The sequence below is a fragment of the Heliconius melpomene genome, chromosome 1 (genome assembly GCF_056956725.1).
Source record: "Heliconius melpomene rosina isolate 202511_hmr_F chromosome 1, ASM5695672v1, whole genome shotgun sequence".
Classification (NCBI taxonomy): Eukaryota; Metazoa; Arthropoda; class Insecta; order Lepidoptera; family Nymphalidae; genus Heliconius; species Heliconius melpomene.
This window is the reverse complement of record NC_140389.1, coordinates 2241197-2265434: the sequence shown is the minus strand read 5'-3', so window position 1 is coordinate 2265434 and position 24238 is coordinate 2241197. Positions and strand designations below refer to the sequence as shown.

At 34.6% G+C, this 24238-nt stretch overlaps 1 protein-coding gene across 1 annotated transcript in view; it reads right to left on the bottom strand.

Annotated features, from left to right (window-relative positions):
• Positions 1–746: 746 nt before the first annotated feature.
• LOC146540926 (uncharacterized) overlaps positions 747–24238 on the bottom strand; it is a 29383-nt gene continuing 5891 nt past the window's right edge. Inside the window, exons 5-28 of the mRNA XM_085208226.1 lie at positions 23819–23910; positions 23367–23501; positions 22739–22849; positions 21405–21489; positions 20806–20942; positions 20348–20453; positions 19648–19760; positions 18986–19143; positions 18146–18335; positions 15733–15906; positions 15137–15245; positions 12029–12107; positions 11333–11459; positions 9904–10026; positions 9104–9232; positions 8436–8604; positions 7942–8184; positions 7208–7349; positions 6496–6698; positions 6033–6130; positions 5568–5727; positions 4429–4604; positions 3679–3771; positions 747–2407 (exon numbers count right to left, since the gene is read on the bottom strand). Coding sequence (XP_085064352.1) covers positions 2345–2407; positions 3679–3771; positions 4429–4604; positions 5568–5727; positions 6033–6130; positions 6496–6698; positions 7208–7349; positions 7942–8184; positions 8436–8604; positions 9104–9232; positions 9904–10026; positions 11333–11459; positions 12029–12107; positions 15137–15245; positions 15733–15906; positions 18146–18335; positions 18986–19143; positions 19648–19760; positions 20348–20453; positions 20806–20942; positions 21405–21489; positions 22739–22849; positions 23367–23501; positions 23819–23910 — 3215 coding nt within the window. The 3' untranslated portion in view covers positions 747–2344. The remainder of the gene's footprint in view (positions 2408–3678; positions 3772–4428; positions 4605–5567; positions 5728–6032; positions 6131–6495; positions 6699–7207; positions 7350–7941; positions 8185–8435; positions 8605–9103; positions 9233–9903; positions 10027–11332; positions 11460–12028; positions 12108–15136; positions 15246–15732; positions 15907–18145; positions 18336–18985; positions 19144–19647; positions 19761–20347; positions 20454–20805; positions 20943–21404; positions 21490–22738; positions 22850–23366; positions 23502–23818; positions 23911–24238) is intronic.

The following is a 24238-nucleotide window of genomic DNA, read 5'->3' as shown; positions in this document are numbered from 1 at the left end:
TTTGTGTACCATACATATTATGTGACATTTAATAACGATATTTTTTTGTATAAATCATTATTTTTCTACAATGTGAAGAATTATCTATTTTAATATTTTATATTAATTTACTTTCATAAAAAATGTGAAATTAATTAGGTACAGTTGAAAGAAATCACATTAAAGACAACCATTACCAGTGTTGCCAGACGTCCCGATTTTTAGCACAAAATTATTATGTTTTACGAGTGTCATATCGTGTCGTGGAATATTCCACAATCTGTGAGGAATCATTTTCGATTAGTTACTAACATTTTATAGAAGAATATAAATACAGCAGTATATTCCAATCTTATAAATGTTCGTAAAGTATTACCACTCTGAAGGTTTAATTGCCTTATAGGATAAACCAAGAATTATTTAATATAGTGACGTTTTTTCATTACATAATTATTTTATATTGCTAACTAATTTAAACTACTGATTAATTATATTTTTTGTTCCGCTTTTTACATATATCCTTTAATAATCCCGCTTAAGATAATATAGAGCAACGCTGACCTTTAACCATGTGGGTGACAGGAAAAAAAATTGCACTTGTTTTGCAATAAAACCTTTTTAATTTACCCGAAATATGTAAGTTTTACTCATATTCAATATTGTTTGTGCGATCAAATTGCAATTTACATACACATTACATTTAAACTACACTTCGCATAATCTTTTATTTAAAAGCAGTAAAAGGGAATAAAATAAAAGACAACACATACTCCTTAATGCTATTTAATCATCAAAAAATTAATTCATTTAAAACATTCTATGCAATGAAAATAAACTGTTTGTACACACGAAGCGGCCGCTTCCTCACTCACACACGTTACATACGTAACTCTCTTATATTACTACTAAAATACCGTCAAAATGCAACAACTAATTTACCAAAATCGTATAGTTTTGCTTTCTCTAGTGTTATTTACAATTTAACAAACACATTTAGAAACCACATTTAAAATATTTGTTGGAAAATTGTAATTTCACGCTTTATCGATATATAAAAAGCAGTTTTTGCTTCATATTGGTTTCAGTGAGCTAAGTTAACGATAAAACAACACAAACGTGCCGTGTGCTTAAATTGAATACAAAAATATTTCCCCCTATATGAATGATTAAATCGTCTTGACATCAACGTGGAAAAACTAACTAAGTTAAAATTAATATTCCTTACCCAAAATTATATATTATATTAGTAAAAAAAAGCGGCAACGGCGACGGTTACAGTACATAAAGACTTGCGCGTTTCAAAGTCACTTCGGACGCTGAAGTTAAAATAAAAAAAAAATTGAGAAAATTGTATTTTTTAATAGTGTACAATCCTTCTTTTTAAGATAAAACTAAATATTCATTACTTATTTACTATAACGGGTTCAACTCTAACTTCGAATCGGTTGTGAAAAAACGAAAAGAAAAAGGCAATTCTTAATCATTTCTCCACATGATTATATAAAAATTATTTGCTATATAATATCTGATTTAGAACATTTTAGAATAAACCTCGTTGTTACATATATAATTCTAATATCTTAAACTAATGCTATTATAAAAAAATAGTGAACAAAACACTAAATACATAATATTTATCCAATATTTGTGGAAACTAAGTTATAACTATTGTTAAAGGCAATTATTTACAGACAGCGCGCGAGGTACCTTACTTTTAATATACAAGATCGAAAAATCGATATGAAAGAACAGAATTCTCTATTATAATAGAAAATATATAATATGATAGACAAAATATTACACGACAAGTTAGGACTTTCTGTGTAATACAGTAACAACGTCGATTATCCGTACGACTCCTTAGGTTAACATTTTTATTGAATATGCCTGTATATAATGGACAAGGATAGAATAATATCAGAAATTAGCTATCTCCCGCATAAAGCACGCAGAGAGAACCTAGTGTCTAATAAATATCAACACTGTCTCTCACATACCGTCCAATTTACATGACATTTTGTGTTGAGGAATTCATACTAATTAATAACCCTAAATTGAAATTGAATCGACAACCGTCATGTTTACAGTTAGACAGTACGCCACGACGACGCATATAAGTTCAATAGATAAATACACAAACAAATTCTAATATATCCTATATTAGAATTTGTTTGTGTATTTATCGTTAAAAATATAATAATATACATATTATGTGTTCGGATAATCGACGCTCTACAGTATTGCAAAACATTACAAGACTTGTAGTACCTTATCAAGTAAAAGTTAGGTAAGTAAGGTAAAGGTAACCCAAGCACTGTCAGTCAGTGACCGTCGCCGCCGCCGGAGTGTCAGTGTGTGTCAGTCATCACTTTTTGTCGATGGCGGAGTTGTTTGAGTTCGAGTTGTTAGCATTGGCGCCGCCGTAGTTCTGGAAAAAACATTTTAAATAATTATTTATTATTATTAGTAAAAATTATTAGTGGACAAAAGATGATGATGATTAGTAAAATATTATTTACGTTAAGTGGAGATTTAAGTAACAAAAAATTGATTTTATCAATCGTTCCTAACTCAAGCACTATCCTTATAAATCCTGGGCCAGCCCCTAAGTCGGAACGGTATGGTTTGGACGGTATCCTGTGATCACAGACCGCACCAGTGACCTCCCGCCACTTAGCCCAGGCAACGCTTATCCGACCATGGAGATCGTGATCGATGCCTCCAGACTCGTGCATGACGGATCTAAGATACCTGTACTTTTCCGACTTAGGGGCTGACCCAAGACCTATAAGGATAGAGCTCGAGTCCGTGATCTCGCAGGCCATATACTCGGTCTTTGACACATTGCCAATATGCATTTCATTCATGGAGAATGGTTTTGTAATGTTAATGCTGCAGCAAGAATGTATCGGAAAAGATACCAAAACGTTGAACGTCATCCTGATCATTGTCGTATCATCGTGTATTTAGATTTTTCTCTCTTCAACAAAGAAGTAATGCAGCAAGTATCGTACCATTTCGGAATCCAGATTAAATGCGCCAACTTTTAAAGTTACTTGCAAAAACAGTGTAGTACATTTTTTTTATAGTACAGTCGGTTAAAGTTGGGTGTAATAAATATTTTGAACTTAATGTTTGGCAAAAACACGGCATTTTATTGAAAACCGATGCAGGTATGTTTCAATCTTAAACTGTAATTCACAGAAGGGTTACTCATGATTACATTACAGAAAAAAAAAATGAAAAAAGAGTAACATTTGTAGTCTTAGGACTTGAAAAATCATAACAGGGTGTCGATTTTTCCGATATTTTTTTAAATCAATATAATATGAAAAATACATGACACAGATTTTTTTTATATTTTTCTCATAACTGTCACGACTTGGTCTATCACCTGTTTTCGTTTTATCGTAGACTCCTGGGACACCCTGTATATGTTTTATAGTTTGGTTGCCACTGTACTGTACTTTTTCTGTTCTATAATTTTAATTCCTTTTTTTACTTCTGGTTGTAAGTTCGATTTCCACTCGGGGAAATAATTATTTAAATTTATTTACATTAATTTTTCACCCTTTGATAGACAATGTCTCTCAATTGGTTGACGCGTGGGAAACACTACGTTCCTTCTGCCTTACCTGCTGTTCAGGATAAAGCGTGAATCTGCTTTTCATACATCTTTTAACAATAATATGATGTTACCTGGTAATATTGGGCCCAGGCTTGGGCGGCATCAGCTGCATTGGTGCCTCCTTGCTGCTGGTTACCGCCGCCTCCTTGACCTTGCTGGTTATACTGGACACGGAAAAAAATAAATACATTTATAATCAATATTGAAGTGGAAATAAAGCCTAAGAACTATGATGGATGCAAGTGCCTAGAGTGAGACCTCCCGGACGCCCATGAAAGCACGGGTTGGATGTCGTAATGCAGAATATGAGAGCTAATGGTCTAACCACCCAGGACGCTAAAAACCGTGCAAAGTGAAGTAGGTTGAGCAGGAAGGCAGACCCTCGTAAAAGCTGGGATTAATGCCAGGAAGAAGATTGACTTGAAAATAAAATATATGCCGTATGTGAAATAAAAGCAGTCATGGTGCAAGGGCACTAGCGAGCGACGGCGAGGGTTTGGTTTTGCACTCGGGGTAATAAACTATTTAATATTTGCATTTCTTCATTCTGGTTACGAGTGAAAGCGTGGCCTTGAGTCCGGCTACTAAACATACAATGCCTCTAGAATTCGGCAGAAAGTGGAGAACGGAGTTTCTCAACAATAGGTTCTCAGGCTCAGGTTCTCGTTTGCCTACCTTGCTATGTGCAGGATATAGTGTGAAGCTAAAAGAGAAGTATTAGTAAAAAATTCAATTCCAAAAATATTCATTTCGCTACGGGTTCTGGATGTCGACATGGCAATCACCGTTCTCACAAACCTAATCCTAATCAAACAACTCACCCCCTGCCAGCCCTGCTGCTGCTGTTGCCACTGCTGCCATTGGTACCATTGCTGCGCCGAGTAGTTGGGCCATTGTTGCTTGCCACCGCCGCCCTGGTTGCCGCCACCGCCGCCCTGATTGCCACCGCTGCCGCCGCCCTGATTGCCCCAGCCCCAGTTGTTCCAGTTGTTCCAGCCTGGTGGAAGAACATTTAATATTATTTTGATTTTTAATTACTTTTTAAGCTTTACGCTGTAAAAAATAATGACGTCTGTTACTATATACCACATGTATAAATATACTACACTAGCGGATTCGCCTGCTTATTTGCACTTTAGGGGTGAATTCTAATAAACTATGAAACACGTGTTCAATGAAATTGTATTTTTAGGTCTAAATTTAAAACTTTATAGAAATCGGTGGCGATTTAAAGATATTTCCATACAAGCTTTCAACCCCGTATTCAACCCGAAATTTTAATAAGCCAGGAAATATATGTTCAATCAAATATTTTCAAGAGTCTGAATGTCAAATTTGATAAAAATCGATGCCGATTTAAAAAAAAACATACAAAGTTTTCACTCCAACCCCTATTTCATCCCTTTAGGGTTAAAATTTTTCTATTCTATAACAAATCCCTGCTTAGTGGATTATAGGTATATAATTTTATATAATTTTTTGGACGGGAAAACAAGAATAACATTTTTTACTTCATGTAATATTCCGCATATAGTAGAGGAGGCAGAAGTAACCTAGTGTTAAGACACTCATTACCATTAAGACACTTCCGGTCCCCACTTTCCGCCGAAGTCTGGGGGCATTGTGTGTTGAGTGGCGGAACTCAACGCCGCGCTTTGCCTTGTTACAGGGTGAAGCAACAAAAATATTAAAGATTTCATTTCTTCCTATTCTATTCTACAATGAGACTAAAGCGGCGCAGTGGTATAGAGCTGTAAACAGTTATGGATCCAACTTGCAACTCGTGGGAATTTTTATAACTAAATTAGAGCTTCAGTAGAAGACGAGGCAAGATGTGTTCAGCCAATCAATACACAATTTATTTAAAATTAACAATGCATGGGGAACATATCGTCTTAATATTATGTTCCCTCTTCCTAACCTAAGGACAAAAAACAAATAGTATAAATAACAAGTATACCTTGATTCTGATTATTCCAGTTGCCCCATCCTCCCCAACCGCCAGCCCACTGGTTCCAGCTCTGATTCGAATTCTGGTTTTGGTTTTGATTCTGGTTTTGGTTCGTATTTTGGTTTTGATTCTGGTTGGTGTTCTGATTTGAGCTTACGTTAGAACCGTCCTGTGTCAAATAATATTTATTATTGGAGGCATACAACATAAATACTAGATATATGGCTAGGCTATGTATGAGCCATTTACTGTCCACATCAACTAATCCCAATTTCTGAAAACTCTTAAATTTCAAAAAGTATACACATATGTGTAGATACTTTCCTATAGATCCTAGATATTTTCCAATCAACAAAAGTTAACAGCATTAAACGAAAAAAAAATGGTTACATAGATAAATAAACAAATAATGTGTTCAATGGGCTCCATGTAAATAGGCTGATAAAATGAATGAAATTAAAATATAATAATAACCTGTCTAGCAACTTGCTGGTTGGGTCGGGGCCCACGCGTCTGCTGCGCGCCAGAGCCGCGCTGCCACGTGCCTGCGGCGGCGGGCTGGTTCCCTACGCCTGTATTGGAAAAACATTCAACTAAGGAAAAACATTTTACTTATTAAGAAAACGTGTAAAAAATTGAAGTAGGATTTGAACCCCCGCCTCATTCGAAACTGTCCAAGGCGCGAGCTTAAATCCCGCTACGTTCAAATTTTTATACGTTTTCTTATTAAGCATTTTTCTAAATAAGTAAGTCTTTTAATATTACTTATTAAAAAACACAATTTCCGGCAATGCCAACACAATGAAGTAACACTTAATAATAAAATAAAAATTTATTTATTATTACAATTCGTAGTTGTAGTCGACAGAACATAATGTAGGATACTTCATACTGGTGTTGAGATGAAATTATTTTCAAATATAAAATTCCTACTCACCCGGTAGCGCCGGCCGCTTGTCTCCCTGCTGTTGGGGTCTGTTTGGCCTGTTATCCCTCTGGAAGCGGTCGTTGGGACCCCTGGGCCCCATGGCGCCGGGTCCGCCAGGACCCGCCCCCACGGGTCCACCTGTCCTGTCCTGCCTGCCGCCGGGGCCTCCGCGGCCGCCGCGGAAGTTATCGCGGTCGCGAGAGAAGTCGTTTCTGTGTATTAAATAGAAAACAATCACATAAATATATTGACAAAAGTAGTCTTTAAATATTATAAACAAATAAAATACACAAAATAACTCTCTTGACAACAAAAAAGAAATTAAGTTTTTTTAAGCACGCTATATCTATCTATCCCGATTCTCGAAGGAACCTTGTACTAAGATACTCTATTTCCCACACGCAGCTCAATTTTCGAGAAATTTTGTGCACGTTGCACCTTGACTTTCTATTGAGAAAATTTAAGGTAAAAAAGAATTACAACATTCCATTATTTCAAAATGTACGTATAATCAATGTTTTCTATTGTAATCATATACATCCAATAAGTTGTAGCTGCCTTGAAATTAGATGTAAGTAGATGCGCAAATTTGATTTAAGAAATTATTTGTTGAATTAAATGTAGAATATTTGCTTAGCAAGTAAATAATGCCCAAAAATTTGAATGGACGAAAAGGTTGGCAGGTTAGAAAAAAAAGACCATATATTTATAATGTGCTTACCTGCCGGGCGGGCCCCCCCAGCCGCGCTCGAAGCCCCCTCGCGCTCCCATGCCCCCCCGCTCACGCCCCCAGCGCCCGCGCCCGCCGCCGCCCTGGCCGCCACCGCCGCCGCTCGGGCCCCAACGCGTGCCCCACCTGTCCTCTGTCCATAAAATTATACATTTCAATATTATTAAAATAAAACAGTCGAGTCAAGCGTGCACAATTTTATATTAACCTTAATTTGGTCAAACCCTTATTATACATAATTTTCAAACAAAAAGTTTGTTCTTTCTTGCGTCAGTTCTTCTCAAGCCTGTGGCATTTACTTTAGTGAACCAAATCAAATCACCTTCACGCTGTATCCCGCACACAGCATGGTAGGCAGAGGGACCCTAGTGTTGAGACACTCTGTTCCTCACTTTCTGCCGAATTCTGGAGGCATTACCTGCTGAGTGGCAGAACTCAACGCTGCACTTTGCCTCGACACGAGAGCGAAGAAATAGAAATAAAAACGTAAATAATTATTTCACTTCCTCGAGTGGGGATCGACCCACAACCGTCGCGTTACAGTCACACCATTATGGCGCTGCGCTACGACAACCTCACGGACGGACTTTAGTGAATCGGTAGTCAATTATTTAACTTTAATAAAATTAAGCATGTAACTAACTTCTTCTTATTTTGAATAAAGTTATATGACTTTGATTTTACAGTATATCTATCCCCCACAGGTAGAAGCAATCAATACACACCTCTATCGCGTTGATGGTCACGTCGCCTATAATCTCGCCTATCCTTATCCTGCGACCTCTGCCTCTTGCTTGGAGGTGCGTCCCTAGAGGCTGACCTCGACCTCTTATCCTTCTCCCTAACAGCGCCAGCCGCAGCCGCCTCTTGATGATAACCCTCCACCACCTTCTTGGCCTCTTCTTCCGGCAGCTCTGCATATATGACCTCGTCTAACCAAGGCCCGACCTCAGGCAGAGTGAAGTTAGCTGCAAAGACAGTTTACTATTAGTTTTATATTTCTCATTCTGATATGAGGGACCCTATTATATTATAGTATTGTTGTCTAGAATATTCTAGAACCTATGGACGGAGTTGGAACTTTCCCATTACGTTACGGAAACGGGACAACGATATACACATAAAAAATAATCAATACTACTATTAGGAAATTATATTAACGATTTATATCATCCCATTTCCGTACACACAGGGTTGTTTTGGGGACCATGAACCAGACCTTTCATATCAGTGACCGCCGGATCTGGTATTTCCTTGCCGTCGGCAGCCTCCCGTGTGAGGGCGCGCTCGCGCTGCACGTCTTCCGCTACCACCACACAAACGGCGATTCTCTTATATCCTTCGAACTCCCTTAGCTTCCTCCTTTGCGCCGACGGATACACGTTCGTCTATACCCCGATTATCGAAAACAATGTTTTGGCCAATGAAAATGTACAGGGAATGGCGGGCAAACACCTAGAACAAGCTCAATAGAGATCCCCTTACGCACGCGTTTGGCAAAGCTACGGACTTAATACTATTATACTTACCGATACTTAACATTTAATACATAATTACTTACCAAAACGGAGCGCACAGCCTTTACTTACCTTTTGTGCTAAGTAGAAAAAATTATTAATACACACACATAATATAATATAACAAATAAATAAATATTGAAATAAAACATTATAAATGGTCGTACAATTACAGACAGACAAAAATGTAACACTTCGCCAAACACCATCTATCTGCCTCTCAGACGTTGTCAATTCATATTTGTGTACATTACTATACATATTATAGACAATAAACCGGTATAGGTATCTCGATTGTTCCTGATATAAGTGCTGCCCCAATTCACAAGAGTCGTTTTGATCGTTAATAAATATAAGAAAAGAATCTCACCTGGTCCAGTATATAATTCCTTCGCCTCCCTTTGGCCATTTCCAACAATTTAAGCACACACTTGGCGCATTTCGAGACCATGCCGTCCCACTTGCCCTCGTAGCTCGAACGGAACGGTTTACAGTCCACCTGAGACGTACACACCATACAAAACACCGTACAAACGACCAAGCCCGCTTTCGCTTAAACCTAGTTTAACTAACTTAACCTAACTGCTGTTTGTTTTTTATATATATGTATGTATGTATTGATATGTGATCGATACCAGAAACTCCGTGGTCCGTGAAACCTCGAATTCGTAGTCCTCCTCGTCGACATATTATTCAAATGCAATCAATAATGGACCATAGAGGATCAATAATATAATTTGATAATAAGTTGCTCATTATGCACCCTGTTGAAAATACACACTAACATTAGTATTCAAGTACAGATGCAGTCATTTCTTACTTCTCACATATATGCACTTTCTTTTTGTTTGTTGCCAAACCTCATTCGCTGAAAGATAACATTTTTATTATATGTAATTTCTGTGCGTGAGTGTTTTTGCGTACGTGTGTTTGCTTTACTGTACAGATTAATGTTAAAAAAAATATACATTTGAAATATTTCATTAAAAAAATAAATTCTGCGTGATTGCAAAACAATAACGTCTATGTTAATACATTACATCTGTGTACGTGTGTGTATGGAAATATGTAAGTGCGTAGGTATACTTGTATGTTTGCTAGTATATAATTATGTAGTTATGTACATTTGTGCATGTGTTTGTGTGTGTACGTGCGCGTAAGTGCGCTTACCTTCATCTTGTCAAAGATGGCGCCGGTGGAGAGTATGTTGTATCTCCTGTCGGGGATCTCCGCGCAATGCTTCCTCGCCCAGAAGGTCTTGCCCGAGCCGGGCATGCCCACCATGAGGATCACCTGGTGGCACATAAATCGTTATAGATTATATGTTTCATAACGGGTTATATAGATAATAACCGGTATGTGAGGGTAGTGGTTTTAACGGAATCAAAATCTTTATAATTGGAGAAGATATATTCTGACTTGGAGTCAGAATATATCTTCTCATCAAAAGGAACAACATATACATAGTCATTTTTGTTAATAAATCTTCTCGTTACGAGAAGAGTATACATTTTGGAGTATTGATTTCGATGTTACCGCAGTCGATCCCAAAACACTAGATTTTTGGCTTCATTGTTTTATTTGTACTGATCAGAACTGGAGCTGATGTTTCGTAACATCCTTAATAATAACATCACAAGAACAATGTGTTTACAGCGTTTTTATACCGCTTGTGACTGGCTGGTGTGTAGGACCTTATGAAACACGTGATACTAACAACATAGCATAGTAATTAGTTAATTTAAAGTTTTTTCTTTTATCCTAACATATAGACAATATTGATTATCAAACTGATGTAAAAATTATATCTTAGATATATATACTGATTTTTAATAATTTTCTACTGAGTCATATTTAGATTAAAATTTATACAGTGCAGCGTTGAGTTCTCCCACTCAACACGCAATGACTCCAGAATCCGACAGAAAGTGGGGAACGGAGTGTCTTAACACTAGGTTCCCTCTGCCTATCCTGCTGTGTCCGCCTGCTGTATCCCGCGATACAGCGTGAAGCTGATTTTTTTAAGATATCTTCTAGTCATGGCGCAGGGGCACAAACTTGCGATTGTAAACACGACGCGGTTGTAGGTTCCATACCCAGTTGATGAAATGAAGTATTTAACATGTTAATTTTCTCGCTCTGGTAATGACAACCAAATTACAAAGTGTGACTGTAAACGCGACAGGTGGGTTAGATTTCCACTCGAGAGAATTAAACTTTTAATTTTTCCATTTTCTTCCCTCTGGTGTCGAGGCAAAGCGCGGTGTTGAGTTCCACCGCTTTACACGCAATGTACCCAGAATTCCGCGGAAAATGGGGAACGAATTTTCTTAACACTAGTGTCCTTCCGTCTACCCTGCTGTGTACGGGATACACCGTGATGCTAAAAAAAGCAAGTATAGTATTATAGTAGTGTAGTGTAGTAGAGTATTGCTCAGCTAAAGTGGCAGTGAGTGGGACATATAGCGAAGGTCCCCCAGGGATCCGCCAGCTCTTTGTCCTATGTTCAGCAGTAGATGTTGAAAGGCTGATGTGAAATGATGATGATGTTTTTCCTCTTAGTCACTCCCACAGGAGTCAAGCCCAAGACGTGTGTTACCTCGCAGTCGGCCTTGGTGGCGGGGCGCTGTGGCCCGCGTGAGAGCGCGTGCGGCGCGTGTGCGGCCAGCACGTACCCGGGCAACAGGCACGCCTCCGCGCCGTCCAGCTCCTCCTCCGCCACGTGCCTGCCACACAAACGGACATATTACACGCAACCCTTGGAAGCAGTCCACGCGCGTAAATAAATAGTACACTGTTTACTCTCTGTATTCTACTCTTATTACTTTATCATTAGAAACGAATAAGGGCAGTTATTATAAAGATTAAAAAAAAAACAATTACTATTTGATTACATGAAATTACGATCTTTAATTTAAAATTAAAAAAGACCTGATCGATGTTAGGTTAGAGAATATAACGTAATCATGTCAGTCAAATATAAGAATGAGTTGCAATTGGAATAACTCATAATTCTCTACAATAGATTGCGATTTTATTCCATGAAGTCCTCCTTACATAACAAATGTATAAAAATTGATAATAATAAGGCTTCTTCTGAAAACTATACAAGTGTTCTTATTGATTACATCATATCATATTATATATTTTTACTTAATTTTAATTTATTATGAAACATTTAATTTGTAAATCAATAAAAAAATTAAGAAATTTGTCATTTTTTACATTAACCAAACAATATTATTTTAACTAATGTGATATTAGTGCCTCATACTACTTTACGAAAAAAACAAACCTTATAACAAACTTAATACGTTTATCCAAAACATGGCCAGAAAAGACATCTTCTTCAGTCACCTCTTGTACACTGTCGGCTATAACAAACAATATATAAAAATTAATTAAAAACCAAACATTTTCTATATTACTATTATTAGTCTAATTAAATTAATGATAAATAAACTATTTCATTTATTGCTTTATTGTGCAAAGTAGGAAATGCGCGCCGCGCTTTCACACTTTCTAAAAGTGAAAAATAACATTAACTTAGACGTAATAGACTGGGATCCGGCCGTTGAATCCTGCATAAACGAGTTTTCTTAATTAAACCTATATTAATGAATAATACATGATTAGTAGAACAGATTACACCTGGGTTGCCTGGAAGAATCCTGCCGCAATCACCTTTAATTTCATTTTTTCGTAACTCGTTTTTGGAGATAATTGCACCAATACGTTTTTTATATGAATCGCACATCATTTGAAAGATAATCGCATAAGGAATTGGAAAATTAAGGGTTGCCAGCTCTCAGTCTGCCGCAAGTCTAGGGTTGCCTGGTTTAAAGATGTCACTAAATGTTAATAATTTGCACTCATGTGTTTTTTTAATGAATTATATATCAAATTAAAGCTTATTTTTTTCTGAACACTATAAAACAGGGTTGCCTGGAAAATTCCTGCCGCAAACTGGGGTTGCCAGCGTTTGAAATATTTTATTCCGGTTCCGTTTGACTATGAGAATAGACGATGAAATGCGCGGTCTGCCCCATGTTTTAAAGTAAAATATTATATAATAGAAGGTCAATCTTAAAATCAATGTTTATTCTAATTGTTCACCTGTTAAATGATGATTTTAATCATATTAAGTACACGTAGAAAACTATTTAAAGATGAAATCATCCTTATTTTTCAAGTAAAATAATGAATGTATAATATTGAGTCTTTGCAAAATCTATTTTCTAAATAGGGGAGAGCGGGGCAAAAAGCCGATTTTTTTTTAACCTCAAATATTGCTACGAATACTTGATTTTAGTATTTATACAATATAATCAATTTCAACTTACATATCTAGACTTGCAATTAAAACAGTAATTTGGGGTATTCTTTGTAAGACTTTTTTATTATGATTTTTTTTATGACTGAAGTCGGAAAGTAACAACTTACCCCGACTTGGGGCAAGTTGTTAACAGACCGGGGTAAATTGTTACCATATTTTTAAAGCTATTATTTGCAAAATAAAAAAACAATAAATAATCGAACAAAGCCTGTTTATTTAAGGAATAATCAACAGTATCATTATAACTACCAGGCGCAAAAGCAAATCTTTTGTAACCGACTTCTGTAAGAAAAGGAGATTATCAATTCGACTGTTTCTTTTTTTTATGTATGTTACTTCATAACTTTTGATTAGGTGAACCGATTTTGATGATTTTTTTTATTTGAAAGATAGTGCTTCCCATGTGGGAACTATTTTTTATTTGGTCTATTTTTGACAATGGTATCTATGAGAAAATCACATAAGTATTAAATTTGTATTGGTACGTTTGCGACAAAATGACGAATAACTCAATATCACGCCAACCGATTCTAATGATTCTTTTCTTATTTGAAAGGATACCATCTGCCCTTTTATTGCATTTAGAAACAATACATCTGCCCTTTTATTGCATTTAGAAACAATACATCTTCGAAAATAATTTTATTGCATGTGGTTTGCTTTGTTTCGCGCTGCAAAATGTTTATCTATAGTAAAAAATAGCGAACTAACTAATTGATATTTGCCGACTCCTGGTCATAAATCGTAAATAGCGTTTATTAGTCGGCATTACTGCCGAATTTTCTTGGAATTAATCTTTGCTAACTTAGTTTTGTTTATTATAATTCTATTATATATATTTTTTTTTCCTATGCAAATTATTAAAAGTTGCGTGAGAAAAAAAAAGTTGCGGCAAGCGTTGTCAAATCAAACAAGTAGAGGATGAAGAGAGAGAGAGAGAGAGAGAGAGACAGAGAGTTCATTGAAATATATTTTTCAATATAATTAATTTAAAAAATATCCGCAATAATGGTCACCCTTCATTATATTAAGGAAACATGATGTATATGTATGTATATTAATAGCTTATAGTAGATCGATATTTGTAAACATTTATTTAATTAGATAATTTAGTTGTTTCAAAATGGTAATTTAAATAAATATTAGTATTTAGAAAATAGATTTTGCAAACACTCAATATTATACATTCATTATTTTACTAGAAAAAAAAGGATGATTTCATCTTTAAATAGTTTTCTACGTGTACTTAATATGATTAAAATCATCATTTAACAGGTGAACAATTAGAATAAACATTGATTTTAAGATTGACCTTCTATTATATAATATTTTACTTTAAAACATGGGGCAGACCGCGCATTTCATCGTCTATTCTCATAGTCAAACGGAACCGGAATAAAATATTTCAAACGCTGGCAACCCCAGTTTGCGGCAGGAATTTTCCAGGCAACCCTGTTTTATAGTGTTCAGAAAAAAATAAGCTTTAATTTGATATATAATTCATTAAAAAAACACATGAGTGCAAATTATTAACATTTAGTGACATCTTTAAACCAGGCAACCCTAGACTTGCGGCAGACTGAGAGCTGGCAACCCTTAATTTTCCAATTCCTTATGCGATTATCTTTCAAATGATGTGCGATTCATATAAAAAACGTATTGGTGCAATTATCTCCAAAAACGAGTTACGAAAAAATGAAATTAAAGGTGATTGCGGCAGGATTCTTCCAGGCAACCCAGGTGTAATCTGTTCTACTAATCATGTATTATTCATTAATATAGGTTTAATTAAGAAAACTCGTTTATGCAGGATTCAACGGCCGGATCCCAGGGTATAACACCTTCGCAAGAATCGAACTCACATTCAACACAATTACAGTTAAACGCTATCCTACTGTATCAGTATGGACTGATTTAGTGGTTCCACTTATAACATATTTACACAATATTCAAAATATGCTGGCTTTGATATAACTTACGGGACAAAGTGCTGCGTTTAGTTTCGGCACTCAACACTAAATGTATAATAATTTAGGAGGCAGACATCGTGAGACTTGGTTTACTTACATGGCTCTTCTTTAACTTCAGCATCATCTTTCTCAGGCACTTTATCATCAGAGTCCATAGGCTCAGTTTTCACTTCTGGAACTTGTTCTTCTAGTTTTTCACCATTTTCCTGAAACATTATGCATAATGAATAAACCACATACTGGTATTTGGTAAAAAATAATGCAATGCAATGAAATAGAGGAATATATGCATAGAAGTAATAAAGTAAATTAAGTTTATTAATATTTTAAAACAAAAAAGACATCACATAATTTATAATCAAGACTTTTTTATTCTGAGTCTGAACATTAATAAAATGATTAATTGTAGCCATTCGAGATATTGCAAGTTGAATGGCAACACTAAGCATTATGTTTTCTCTCTACTAGCGCAAGCAAAGGAAATCAATTACTTTACAAACTTCGCACATGAGGGGGATGAATCATTTAATATTTTCATTTCCTCGCTCTGGTGACAAGACGAAGCGCCGGGTTAAATTCTGCTATGCAAAACGCAATTCGACTATACGTGAGAGGCGGAGAGTTCGAATACTTGGTTCCCTCTGCCTACTCTGCTATATGCGGGACAAAGCGTGAACCTAAAAAACAACTTACTTTAGGTTCATCATTGTTTTCCTCCGGCATATTCTCTACAACGTTGTTCTGTTCTTCCTGTGCGTTGTTTTCTGGTTCATTTCCCTCATTATCTTTTTCCGCTTCGACTTCCATTTCCTCACCTCTCTCTAACCTCTCTTGGGCTTCTCGAGCTTTCCTTGCACGCTCTCTTTCCTATGTATTAACATTACATTTTACATAAATATTTTAAGTATATAAAAACAAATACAGCGGTTGTTTTTCATAGTATATAATAATACTATGCATGTGTTTTAATACCTCATTTAGCCAAAGATTATTGTGTTTGTCGATATAGGAAATATTACGAACACATGCATTATTTCATTTCAATTTTGCAAATATTGATGAAAATGGAGATAGTTTCATTTGCTTCAATATGATTAATTTATATATGATATTATTTAATACATTGTTTGAATATTAACACCAATAACATTCAACATACTATATTTTTGTCGTACAATTTTATACCATTCAAAAGTATAGAAAAAAAACAAGACTTTTATTTTATTTCATATACTAAGCCGACTGTCTGGCCGAAAATACTAAGTTACAAATGAAAATAAACAAAATAATACCATTGAATTTAGAAATCTGATTTTTTAATACGATTGTTAATTGTGTTTTATTATTTTCGCGCCAATATATTGTAAAATATTTAGTGATATTAAAATGAAGTGGGGTGATAAAGCGAACTGAATCGCCGTTATTGCAATGTATTGCAATTTATGTAATAAAGTACCTACTTTAAAGGTGCCAAATACGATTTTTAAAATCCTCCATACATCTAGTATTAGTCAAATATTTGTGTACCAGGCTATTGACAGATACAATGAAACCTCCGTCCACACAGTGTTCGTAAGAAAAAGACGCAAAGCAGTAAGGGAAAGAATTCGAAGAAATTTTGTACGAAAGTATAAGATTTTACTTTCGGATAAACTGGTCGTCACAAGTCATTACTAGTCTTAACTGATAATTTAAAAAAATAGTAGATTGGTCAAATCAAAACAACTACATTATCGGTAGACAAACTGAGGTCACAAAAAATATATTTACAGATGAAACTTTTACAATTGACTAATATTTTAACAATTAAAATGTCCGTATTTATGCTGAAAGCTCTAAAGAATTCCCAATTAGTCAACGGGTACAACGAGGGCATTATCACAATTCAGTGATGATTTGTTGACTATGAAGGAGTGACTGAGTCATATTTAGAGATACGAAAAAGGTATCAAAACAACGTCACAAGTGTATCTAAGATACTAGTATCATTAGTAAGAAAGTACTTGAGCCCCTTAACAACACTATGTTCAGTAATCAAGAATGGTCCTTTCCTGAAGACTAAGACACCGTGTCATAAAGCTCAACCCTGGGTGGGTCAGAGCTGAAGACTGGCCATCATCTAGGCCTGATCTTAATCCACTTGATTATGATTTATGGTCAGACTTAACTTGGAGTATTTAAAATCATCCCTACGAGTGGTAGTGAAAAATTTTCCGATAGAATATTCATCCTCAGGCCTCAACATTTAAAGGACTGTATTGCAGCTAATGGAGACCCCATCGAATAAGTTTTCTATATTTATAATAGTTTTATATTAAAGTAAACTAACACACTGTAAAGTAATAATATTACCAACAATAAAAAATTTTTGTTTTCCTTCGTAACAATATGGCAAGACTAAGTAGTAGAGAATATATATAAATTTTCGAAATTGTAAAAACTTGATAATATACAAATAATCATATTATTTAAAAATGTTTTTTGTCCCTTCTGAGAATTTGCTTAATATACTGTTAGCAGTTTAACAATCTAAGTCGACGACGCGACACTCGAGTACAACTTAAATACAAATTATCTTTGATAATGGAGGGACTACAACAGTAGTAGTACTATTATCTAGTATTACATTATATATTAGTTTAACTTGACATTTGTAATTCCGGTTGCGATCTTATACACTATGTATAATGTATAAGAGTAATACAGAATGTTACTCTACCTGCAAAACATTGCCTTAATCAGTAAATAATTAAGAATATCATGTTTTAAAGGATGTATGCCAAATGTATTAACTTTTTTTTATACACGTTATACATTTAATTTAATAAAAATTATGACATTCGTAAATTTTTTTTACAAAATTATGAATTTAGCAAAATTAAATATTCATGTTGTGATGTTTTATATTTATATTCATTATTGAACATAAGTTACCATATTCCCTACCTTAGTATAATTTTTAATGTTAATTAATTCTGTTCAGCGATTTAGTGATCAAATATTTGACAGTGCATTGAAAATAAATTGATATAACATATAAACCATTAATAGTTTTATAAATAACCTTCCTAACATTTAATAACCAAGTCATAACATTGTAAAGTACCTCTCTCTTCTTCCTCTGTCTTTCCTCTCTTTCCTTCTTCTCTTTATCTTTTCGTTCCTTCTGTTTTCGTGCAGCTTCTTCTTTTTCTTTTCGGATCTCTTCTTCCCGCTTCCGTTTCTCTTCTAGAACTTGCTCGACCGGTATTTCTATACGTTTTCGTACTACTTTGGTTTTTGTCAGCATGTTGTATCTGTTAAAAAAATATTTGTATATGTTTTATTTATTATTTTTAACCAGCATGATAAAGGAAGATGTCAGTTTGAAACGTATGTATGTGATATGTATGGAATTAGATAATATTAGAGTATGGTGTGTTAGAAGTAAATTTAATTTTTAAATTCTTTTTCTTTATGTTCAAATTGGTCTATATGATATAAATTAAGACTAGCCTTCGTTTATTTTTATATTAAATACCAAGCATATTTTGTAAAAATGAATGTAATTCCGCTTGCGATCTCATTACAAAATATATCTGTACGAGAGTAAATACGAAATCTTAATATTCCTGCGCGGATACATAGTCACTTGTAACAACAGTAACTAGTTATAAATACCTTGCAGGTAAATTAATAACAAACAATAACAAATACCATTTAAGATTAAATACAATAAAAAAAGAGGAAAGAAGGTTATCATAACCAACCCAAAAGAAGTAATCAAAAATTTAATAATTATTCTACTGTAACTATTCCACTGCAACATGTCATATATATTTCTTTATTCCCACACGTCTCGAAAATTCGACGTAAATAAGGAACGGAATGTCTTGACTATAATTTCTCTGTGCGTATCCTGCTATACAGGAAAAAGGATGAAACTAATTTCTTTTCATATATTTACCTGTCATATCCCAAATTGACACTGTAACAAGTGTTCTTGGTGAGCACGTGCGGAAACACGGCTTTGCCTTGTAAGATCGACTTGTCAAATTCGTAGGCTGTACCTAGTTCCAGGCCGTTCAGGGTGTAGGAGATAGTACACGGGTTTGATTCCAGATCCTGGATAAAAATAAAATTTTATTAATATATGAGAGAGAAAAGTGAATTAATATTTTTCAAGAGGATATTCAACATTATTTAAATAAATTACATATATAATATATTTATATTTCAAATTGATATTTGTAATTCCGGTTGCGATCTTATACATAATGTATATTTAATGTACAAGAGTAATACAGAATGTCACTCTACCTGCAAAACATCCTCTCAATCTTTAGGTGATCAAGAATATAATGAATTGAAGGAATTTATTAAAAAATGCTTTATAATCCAATATACATTACGGTCAACGTGCCGTGGCCGCCTTTCAGAAGTTTTGTGCATTATTCACTTGAGAAAAAAATAATCAAAAGTAAGTAAAACCTCATAATCTAATTTTCGCGGCCACAACTCAACCATACTGTAAATATTTAATGCTACCAATTTAAAATAGAGAATAATATTTACGAGCATTTTTTCTTTAACATTATAACTTTTAAAGTTTACTCATTAAATACTCACCAAATAAACGCCAATAACATCTTTTTCAGCGAATTGTTTTCCATATTCTTTGAATTCGCCATTGTTCACTGCTCGGGCGGTACTCTCGTAGCCCCAACTGAATTCACCTTCACCTATATAAATATATCAATTAGAAATAAATTATATTATTTAAAAAAAGGCAGTATCGTGACTCATTGACAGCATTCGAGTGAAAACGCGACAATTTTAGAATTAATTCCCCCTCTAAGAAGCAATTTTTTTTATTTGTGTTATCAAGATAAAGTACGGCGATGAATTCCTCCAGGCAACATGCCATGTCTTGAAAATTGAACGATTCGTAGGGAACTTAATATTAAGACATTAGGCTAAGACATTAATGTTAAGACATTATGATCCTTACCTAACCTTAACACTAGGGAACTTAATGTTAAGACATTAAGTTCCCTAGTGTTAAGGTTTACTTTGCCTAACCCGCTATATGAGGAATACAGCATGAATACTAAAGTTTTTAAATAATGGAATTTGTCAAATCATCGAAAGTAGATCGAAATAGATAAAATTTAACTTAACTTTAATTTGTAATGAACTTTGAATGAAGCTATCAGATAAAAATATTTTATGACTTAATTTTTTTAAATTACTTGTTTATATTTTATAAGCTGCTTTTTTAATACGTTTACTATAGAAATCGTTAAATCACAGTAAATTTAAAACATACCAAGATGTAAGGTAGAGTCCTCAGTGGACCATCCAATTCTCAGTCCGTTTGCAATTGATTCCTTCTCTGCACTCTCTGTGGTCGTCACTACAGAACCTACACGGACCTGTTAAAAAAATATTTTATTTATAATATAATATTGTATAAATAGTATTATTCTCGATTTTGTAGGAGCAAGAGTTCTCACAGATACTATTTCCTATAAATAAATTGATGCAGAAATGCACCTTTTATTTTTCATTATGCAGCAATTTTATAATTGTATGTAAATTTAAGAAGCTTTTTGAAATTTATTTAGTACTATATATTTCCTTTCCTCTGCGGGACTGCAGAAATTGTTCTTGACTTGATATTTGTAATTGTTCTTGACAAAAATGGTAAAAAAATAATCATTAAGAATACCATGTTTTCTTATCTAGAGAACCATAAAAACTATAACACAACAATATATGAAATACCTCATAGCAAACACGTCCCTGTTGGAGGCCGTGTGTGGCGCGAGCTCCCGCCCACGCGTGCGCGAACGCACCCTCACTGAGCGCCACCACCGATCGCAGCTCCGGTAACTCTAGATACTGGTTCAAATCACTGTCATCTGTCAATAGAAAATAAAATTAATCAGCTTCATGCTGCATCCCACGCACAGTAGGATAGAGAACCTAGTGTTAAGACTCTCCGTTAACCACTTTCCGCCAAATTCTGGAGGCATTGCGTGTTGCGTGGCGAAACTCAACGCCGCCCTTTGCCACGAAGAAATGGACATATACATTTAAATAAATATTTCATCTCCTCGAGTGGGAAACGAACCCACAATGTCTCTAATTGAGACAGAACGCTGCGAATGGAGTGTCTTGACACTAGATTTTCTCGGCCTACTTAGTTAAGCACGATAATGCACTAAACTACTAATAATACTCTACTAAAATTCTTTATTAGGTAAGAGCATTAAATAAAAGTTATTAAAAAAATACTTTAATTTTACAAATACACTGGAAATAAGATAAAAATATATGCTATATATAATACAAGTATTTCCTAATATAAGAAAAATACTTACACCAAGATAATGTTATTCTGTCCTCATCAAGCTCCGGTTCTGGTATTTTCACTTCTACAGCCTCCTTTTTGTTTTTTCCGATTTCCTATTGCAAAATAATATTTTCTTTTTTAATTATAAACACTTATCGTAATAGGTTTGCTGAATTAGTTATAAAAGTATTCTATAGTTATTTAATATTATTTTTTCCAGTTAGACTAATCGTCGATTCTATCGCACGAGATTAAATCGCAAAAAGTGGTAAAAGTTTATTTATCAACATTTTTTTACCACCATGCATAAAGCACAAATCATTGGAATTACATAAATAATTAGCTAATGTACTATAATTTTAAATGTTTAATCGCTTTGATTAAAATTTACAAAATAACAATATCAATAAGTAAATTTTCTTTATAAAGTTAAGTTTATAACGCAAAGCTGCTCTTCAATAGTTCATATTCTGGGAACTGATACTGAGGTTTGACAGACGTCGTTTAAAATTCAATTTGTACAGGTGTGACCAGTACATTAAATTAAATTACTATTTGATAAAAAAAATTAGAACACATGAGAAAGTTAGTCCCACAGAAATTTATTAATAAATTAATAAATTTAAAGACTTGACGGAAACAGCGGATTTCCAAATGTAAATGAGGCCTTTCGTAGCGCAGAGGCACAAGCGTTCGACTGTAATTGCAACCAATCCAATCGAAAGAAATAAAATTATTATTATTTTCATTTCCTTGCTCGAAAGAAGCAAGGGGTGGCAGTGAATAGAAGTGTCTTAATGGAAACTAAGTGTCTTACCACTACGTCCCCAGGTTCCTTATTAAGTAGTAGGCAAAGGGAACCTAGTGTTAAGAAATTGCGTTTCCCATGCATCGCACAACCGAACGCCTTGATTTGTCTTATTTATAAGAGCGAGATAGTGAAAATAATTAAAGTCAAGTGTCAGTCTTAAACAAATATTAAAAATAAAAAACAAAATGAAGACACACAAAAGGAAATATAACATTCAAATTGTACAATTTACCATTATCTATCTATTAAAGAAAACAAAAAAAAAAAAATAATAATTAAATCAGCTTCACGCTGTATCCCGCACACAACAGGGTACGCAGATGGACCCTAGTTTCCTACGTCCCATTCCCGTTCCCCACTTGAGTTCGCGTTGAGCGAGGTAAACCTCGACACCAGAGCGAAGGAATGGAAATATAAACACGCAAATAAATATTTCACTTCCTCGAGTGGGAATCGAACCCACAACCGTCGCGTTACAGTCGCCACGCCGGCCTCAGCAATAAAATAAGCAAAAATAATAATATGAAACTACAAGAAGTATAAGATCTTACTTCAACAGGTGGTGTAAGGGCCTCGTTGGTGACCTCTATGGACTTGTAGAAGTTGCTCCAACGTGCCTTTTTCTCTTGTTTACGTTTCAAACGTTGGTATTTAATAGGGTCCTGATATAGATGAATAGCTTATATGATTTCATATATTAAGTTAATTACTTTGTACCATTTAAATATTATACGTATTTTCAACAAAACTCGTTAAAAAATGTTATCCAATCGTAATAGAATTTACAATGTTACGTTTTGAAAGTTTTCAGAAAAAATCCACTTAATGTGTTGGTAGGAACGACTTAATGTTAAAAATTTCCGCCTTCAATTCTTCGGTAACCGAGACATTGTGTTGATTAACGGAACACAACTCCGTGATTTTTTCATTAGACTCCAGAAAAGAAAATTATAGACACAGAATTAATCTCCCAAGTGACTGTTCTGGGTTCGATTGTAGAAGATTACAGAAATTTATTATTTTCATTTTCCTTTATTTGTTAACAACTTGCGCCACTTACCCACTTACCATACGATGCTTCGAGAATTAAGTTTACGTGAGGAGAGTGAGGTGCTTTTACACTTGTGGCAAGGATTACAACATGAAACTAAAAGAAAAAGGAACAAGATTAATACAAACCTTGCTAGACTCTTCCAAGCGTTTGGCATCATCCTCGGCCTGTTTCTTTTCCCTTTCAATTCTCTCCTTCTCTTTCTGTATGAGTCTTTCGTTGAGCTGTAGCCATTCTTCTTCTTCGGTTAATTCCCTTTGTGTCTGTTACAAATAGTAACAACAAAAAGTGACAAGTAGACAATAACAAAACAATTGATGAATGAGGTCAGAAAGTGATTGAGGTTTGGTTGAAAGATATATTAAGATATTAAGACAGTAAGCAGGATGGTAGTATGTTATATAATATATCCACTCAGTGGTAGTAGAACTATTTACATTTTCCTGTTCTAGTAAAACACGGCGTTGAGTTTCGCAACACTTCGATCTCGGACAGAAAGCCGAGAAAAGTGTCAAACAAGCTGACAAAAAAAATTACATATATTAAGTTTATAAAATTATTATAAATTTGAATGTCTTACTTCTCTTTCCTCGTCGTCCTGTTCCATTTTCTTGTCTGAGCCATCATCGTTGTCCTTATCTGCTTGTTCATCTGATTGCTCCTTAGGTTCCCCTATTGTAAATAATATGTATTATATTGTATTGTAAATAATATACTGAACCATCATAATAAGTATTTAGAACAAGATATATTACAGTGGAGATCCAATAATTTAGAACTCCAGACTCATAACTCTATAAATAGTTAGGAAATATATTTAACTGAACTTAACTTCACACTTTATCCCTAGCGAGGTAGTCCGAGAGAAAGGAGTGTCAAATGCTAGGGTCTCTACATACCTCTTTCACCTCGTTCACTGTCATCTACCTTTTCATACATGCCCTCCGGGGGGTCCTCATGCTTTTTACGTGACCTTCCTCAAGTATCTTTGATACTTTGT